The sequence below is a fragment of the Arachis ipaensis genome, chromosome B05 (genome assembly GCF_000816755.2).
Source record: "Arachis ipaensis cultivar K30076 chromosome B05, Araip1.1, whole genome shotgun sequence".
NCBI lineage: Eukaryota > Viridiplantae > Streptophyta > Magnoliopsida > Fabales > Fabaceae > Arachis > Arachis ipaensis.
In genome coordinates this window covers 9,712,278-9,718,630 of record NC_029789.2, presented here as the reverse complement: position 1 = coordinate 9,718,630, position 6,353 = coordinate 9,712,278, and the positions used below count along the sequence as shown (strand labels likewise).

The 6,353-nt window shown below is 33.4% G+C and overlaps 1 protein-coding gene across 1 annotated transcript; it reads left to right on the top strand.

Moving 5' to 3' along the window:
- On the top strand, positions 2,045-4,615 carry LOC107642841 (calcium uniporter protein 2, mitochondrial). Its single transcript, XM_016346328.2, has 2 exons — positions 2,045-2,786; positions 3,631-4,615. The coding sequence occupies exons 1-2, from the start codon at positions 2,214-2,216 to the stop codon at positions 4,105-4,107; spliced, it is 1,050 nt and encodes a 349-aa protein (XP_016201814.1). The 5' UTR covers positions 2,045-2,213; the 3' UTR covers positions 4,108-4,615.

Here is a 6,353-nt window from a genome sequence, read left to right as displayed (position 1 = left end):
ATTAATAAATTTATTTTTAAATTTGTAATAATTAGTTAACCGACACATTTATTCGGTGAGGGAATATTCATCTTTTAAGAAAATAAATATATTTGGTGATAATTTCTCTTTATTACTGTTAGCGATAATTTATTATTTTTGATATTAAATAGTGGAACAATTTCCGTATCTGGATGATAATTCGGGAGAAATTAACATAGTCATTAACTCCTTCTATAAGAAATTAGGAGCAAGGCATCAAGTGGGGGAGGGGCTAGTCGAAAGAAGGGTTGGAACTTGGGGTGGAGGTCTTATCTACGAGCCCGTTCCTTCCCTTTCCTTGCGGGATGCGGAAAAACGTGAATGCTTCCTCTTTCACATTTTGATTTCATTTGATTTTTCAAAGACACTGCATCTAGCCGAACCCCATTTTACTCACTATTATTTAGGGTGTGTTTGGTAAACTATTATTTAGACGGTGTTTGGTGAACGTATTAAAAATACAAAAATTATGTTCAATCTTTTTTAATGTTATAATTTTTTGTTTGTTTGTTTTTTTTTATATAGGAATATGATTCTGACTTTGATTTCCTGATTACTATAAATAACAAATTGTAGTTTTTGCATTCAATTGATAAATTGAAAAATTAATTGAATTTTTTTTACTAATTTTATCATTTAGTGTCATTTACAATAAATTATCAAATATAAATCACATTAAGTGCATGTTTGGGGGTCATTATTTTGTTAAAAAAGATCTTTTTTTAATAAAAGAAAATCTTTTTTTATTTTTTAACGTGTTTGGCAAATTTCTAGTAGTAAAAGTAAAAGCACTAGTAAAATAAAAAAAAAAGATCTTTTTTGAAAAACTGTAATTTAAGTGCATGTTTGGGCGCCATTATTTTGTTAAAAAAATATCTTTTTTCAATGAAAAAAGATCTTTTTTTATTTTTTAACGTGTTTGGCAAATTTCTAGTAGTAAAAGTAAAAGTACTAGTAAAATAAAAAAAAAAAAGATCTTTTTTGAGAAGCTGTAATTTACATCTTTTTTTAAAAGATCTTTTTTCTTTAAAAAAAGATGTTTTTCATGTAATAAATAAACAAAAAGTACTTTTATATTGTTATACCCAAACATAATTGATTGATAAAAAGACCTTTTTACATGAGATATCCAAACATAAAATTACTTTTACTTTTCTATAAGATATTTTAAAAAAAGATAACTCGAAAAAAGATCTTTTCTTAGAAGCTCACCCAAACAAGCCTTTATATCTTTTTTTAAAAGATCTTTTTTCCTTAAAAAAAAGATGTTTTTCATGTAATAAATAAACAAAAAAGTACTTTTATATTGTTATACCCAAACATAATTGATTGATAAAAAGACCTTTTTATACAAGATATCTAAACATAAAATTACTTTTACTTTTCTATAAGATCTTTTAAAAAAAGATAATTCGAAAAAAATCTTTTCTTAAAAACTCACCCAAACAAACCCTAATACCAACTCACTTTTTATCAAAATTAAATTTATAAAATCAATTTTATATACGTTCTCATTTACAAATTTTAATCCAAAACACACTTGATCATTACAACACATTTTTCTTAATTAACTAATTCGTTACTTGCTTACAGTTATCCTCTACTAGCAGTAAATAAATATCCTCATATTGCGCCCAATCCCATGAGTATAATATAATAAGTCATGTGTAGCGACACCTTCGCGTGGACGCAATCACTTCTAGGAGTACCTTGCCAACTCCCAAATTTTCGCTCTTTTTTTCGGTAGAAAATAAATCTTAATTAAATAATTAATTAATTCACTAATAGGAATATAGGATAACGATGCTTCTCAAAGGGTGCATAGGCAGCTCCAGCCTTTCAGGGCAGGCCAGGCTCGAATCTAGTCAGCATATCAAACCTAGCGATCAGACGGTTACCAATCCATATATCTTATAATCTCATCCCACCACGTGTCTGGCCACATTCCCCTCTCTAGGATATATTCCCGTCTCTCAATTTATCGCCTACGCTACAATCAAATTCTCGCGTCTTTACTTCTGAGCAAACGTTTATCTCCGTTGTTCCGTTTTTATGGGGGCACCTATATATTAAGGTCCCCGAGGCCCATCCTTTTCTCCAAGCTTATTGTTTCTTATCTCTCTAGACCTTTCTGAACGTTCTGTATCTCTCCAATTTTAACATTATTGTTGTTATTATTGTTATCATTATACATGGCGTTCAAAAAAACCCTAGCTCAGCGCCTATTCAATTTTACCAAACTCTCATCGCAAACCCTCACCAATTGCCGGATTTCATCTGCCTCCGTTCACGCGAGGGTCGCTTCCGCCGCCTGCTCTGGAGATCGTGACATCGCTCCGGACCCAGGAGATAATGGCGTCTTCCGGAGGTTCCTTCATAAGCGACCTGGGTTCGAGCCGGAGCTTCGATCGCCGTCTGCCCACGGAAACATTATGGAGAGGTTGAGGGCAATGGACATTGCTAGAAACCGCATTCGATTGGAGGGGCTGAGGCCGCCGGCGATGGAGGAGAAGGAGGACGAGGAGGTGGAGGAGTTGGGAGTGACGGCGGAGGATGCTCGGAAGTTGCTGAAGGCGGCGCAGGTGGAGATGGTGAAATCGAAGCTTAAAGAGATCCGAAAGAGCTGCATAACGTTACACGAGTTCATTCGGATCTGCTCCGAGAATTGCTCCGATCAGGATCAAGCGGTTACGATTGCAAGGCTGCTCGATGATTCTGCGGCTGTGATTATTTTAGGAGATGTCGTTTTCGTCAGGCCAGAACAGGTTAATTTATTTCCCATGCCTCTCTCTTTTTCATCTTTTTCTTGTTAGATTAAATTTTTTCCAGTCTTCCAATAATTGATTGTTTTATTTTTAATTAATTGATCAATTTGTTTTTGGTTTTGTTGTGTTGTGCTGGGTTAAGTTTTTAATTTCTGGGTTATGACAGAAGGGTGATGGTGGAGATTCCAAGATAGGTTTTTGATTTTTAAAAGCAATCATGTTATAGCTGCTCATTTACCAATTTATTTGGTTAGAGACTACCGAAAACTGATAATGTCTTTTGGATTATTTCTTTTGTTTTTTTCCACAGGAAATTGAAACTTTGTTGTTTCCCAAGATCTAAAAAGTCCCGTTTGAGGTGGTATATTAGGGCTTTAAAGGACTGCATAAAGCCCTGCCAGCTTTCCCACTCACTATTATATTCATCAATCTAATCTAATTCAACTATTTTGGGGATTTACTAATTGGCAAATTTGGGCTTTCTATTTCAATATCTTTATTTAGATTGAAAAAAGATTGGGTCTATTGGTAGATGGGTTCATGCTAACCCTAAATTAATTTTAGATTAGGATTACAATCCTTTTCATATAATACCAATACGGATGGAAAGTTGGGGTTTTCTATTCTAGGTACTAGCAAACTATTTGCTCCCTTTTGAAGTGTTAGAGGGTGAAAAATAGAATTCATAGGTTTTGCTAAATTGTGTTCTACGTTCTGTGTGGGTTTAATTACAAAAATTAATTCATTCACTATAAGCTTGTGTGATTCATAAAGGGAAAACCAAATGTGTAGCTAAGCTTGAGGCAGGCTTCACCCAAATTGTGTAAAATTTGTTGTGATACAGGTAGCAAAAGCCATTCAAGATCTACTCCCTCTGCGAGGAGGAGCCAAGGTGCATGACTCTGTTAGGAGAGAATTCGAAGAAATGGAGAAACAGAAGTCAGCCATCGACGGCAGAGCCCACACCCTTGTTCGGCGGGAGCTCTGGGGCGGGCTGAGTTTCCTAGTGGTTCAGACGCTGACATGCATGAGGCTCACCTTTTGGGAGCTAACATGGGATGTGATGGAGCCAATATGCTTCTATCTGACATCTTTGTACTTCATGGCTGGGTATACATTCTTCCTTAGGACCTCAATAGAACCTTCCTTTGAAGGCTTCTATCAATCCCGCTTCAGCACCAAGCAGAAGCGCCTCATGAAGCTTAACAATTTTAACATTGAAAGGTTTAATGAGCTCAAAGCTGCATGCTCTCCTCCCTCCAGTTCCATACCTCCAAAGATTGATTCCTCCATTGCTCACCCATTTGACAAGACTCTCTAACAGCATTGATTGGAAGGAAAGATAAAGGTAATTTGAGGCCTTGGAAAAAAACTAAAACATGAAAGGCCTTGAGTATTTTTATTCCTATTCACTGACTGAGACTGTAGCAAATAAGTAGAAAAAAACTTGTGGGTTCAACGCCCTCTCAGCTGATTCCAGGACATGAAATTATCATCCTCCGAAAAAGACATGGGAAAAAAGATAATCAACAATATTTGCGTTTTCCCGTGAGTTAGAATTAGTGTGCGGCCCTATGTACAACGGATGCAGAGTGTTGTTTCCAAACTTTTTCATTGCTAAATTAAATGGCAAGGATTTAGTTATAGTAAAAGACCAGCCTATGAGCTCTTATCCAATAGGTACACTGTAGAGGCATTTCAGAGTTGCCAATGTTAATAGAAATCACATTATAAACAAAGATATAAGTCACATATCAAGATCTTCTAGGAAGATGAAAAAGTAAGAAACTAAAGTCTTAATTATTTTTAAATTAAGATAGTGAAATATACATCTGATAGAAATTAAGCCTTTGACAAAAATTATGATGGAAATCAAATTTGTGTCTCAAATGAAGAGTCAGTCCTAATTCGATTTTTTATTTCGTTAAAGGTTTTAACTAAATCATTATTCGAAATAAAAATATAATTATTACAGCAAAGCGTGATAAATATGTATTCCGGATACCACATTAACGGAAAGAAGTTTCTTTTCGATTTGGTAAGGTGTTTATATTATTGAGAGACGACAGTTAAAGAACAAATTGAACCAAAGGAACAAACAAAAAAGAGGTTGCTTTTCAGAAACAAACAAACTTGCTATGTTGAGAACTGATTCCCTGCACGCAGAACCAAAGGAAAAAAGTCTATGATCACGATGTGAGAAAATGATTTAGTTTTGATACTGAGTTATTGCTGAATAAATACTGTTTTTAGTTGGGTATTAAAAATTTGAAACTTTAAAAGATAAATGCACAGATTATTGTTTTATTATACAAGAAAAAGGGAATTGATAAAAAATGATATTATTTATTCTCTATTTTTTCAATCAAGACTTAAAAGTAAAAAGCAATTAAATTTTCCTTTGGCTATCAAAAATAAGAAGGAAGAAGAATTGTATTTTACTCTATTTTTTGGGGGAGTTGGTGGCGGTTTTCTCCTTAACTATGTCTGTATGAATGTATGGCTTTAACTTTTTTAAAAAATATTTATATTAACACTTCTACATTTCAAGTTGTGTGCATTTGAACCCTTAAATGATTAAATTACTCCCCTCCTCTCCTTCCCTCTTTTCTCTTTCTTCTCTTCTCACTTACTTCTAGTAGCAAGAGGATAATTTTGTTATTCAAGAGTATATATGCACAATACTAAAATATTAAGGAGCTCATTTATACAATTTTAATTATAAAGAATAAAATGCAAAATCGTAAACTTAGAGGATAAAAAAAATACAATTTTCCCAATAGATACCAATTAGAGAAAAAGCTAAGGCGAAGAACATGTTAAATCGAACTTTAATTTCATTCTAACTTGATTTTATAACAAAAAATAATTGGCATACGTTCGCCCTTGTGTCAATTCATATATTATGTGAATCTTATTCATATCCAATTGAACGGTGGAATGTGAATGTGAATGTGAATGTAAATGCAACATGAGTGAATACATTGTCTAACAAAGTAAATACAGCTAGCATATGTTATATGAGTCATTCATTACTTAAGGCAATTTGTGTTGTCCTTGTTTATATCTTATATATAGATTGTTGGATAACAGGTGTTTTCATTATCTGAAGGTTTACGTCAACTGGAAAGTCATAACTGGCGAAGGTTGCATTATTATTTAATTGGAGCATCATTGGACAATGAACACGGAACTGTTATTGGTTACTCTTCTCAGCCGGCAACCCATCCACTTTAAAATCCACCGTCCATTATTGGTCCAACAATCATCTGCATCTGCATATACTGTATAAACAAGAGTTTTCTTTTTTTCAATACCAAAAAAAAAAAAAAAAAAACACTAAAATTTTTATAACATCTTTATGTAGTTAAATACCTTAGATACTGTGTCAAAAACATAGTGTTTCAAGTATATTTCCTCCTACTTATTTAGTTAATTGGGTTAGGATCCGTTTGGTTTAATGTTTGAAATATATAAAACAGGTTTAATCTTCTCCAACGTCATAATTTTTTATATGATTCTGTATTTTAACTTTTGTTTACTAGAAATAATAAATTATAACTTTAC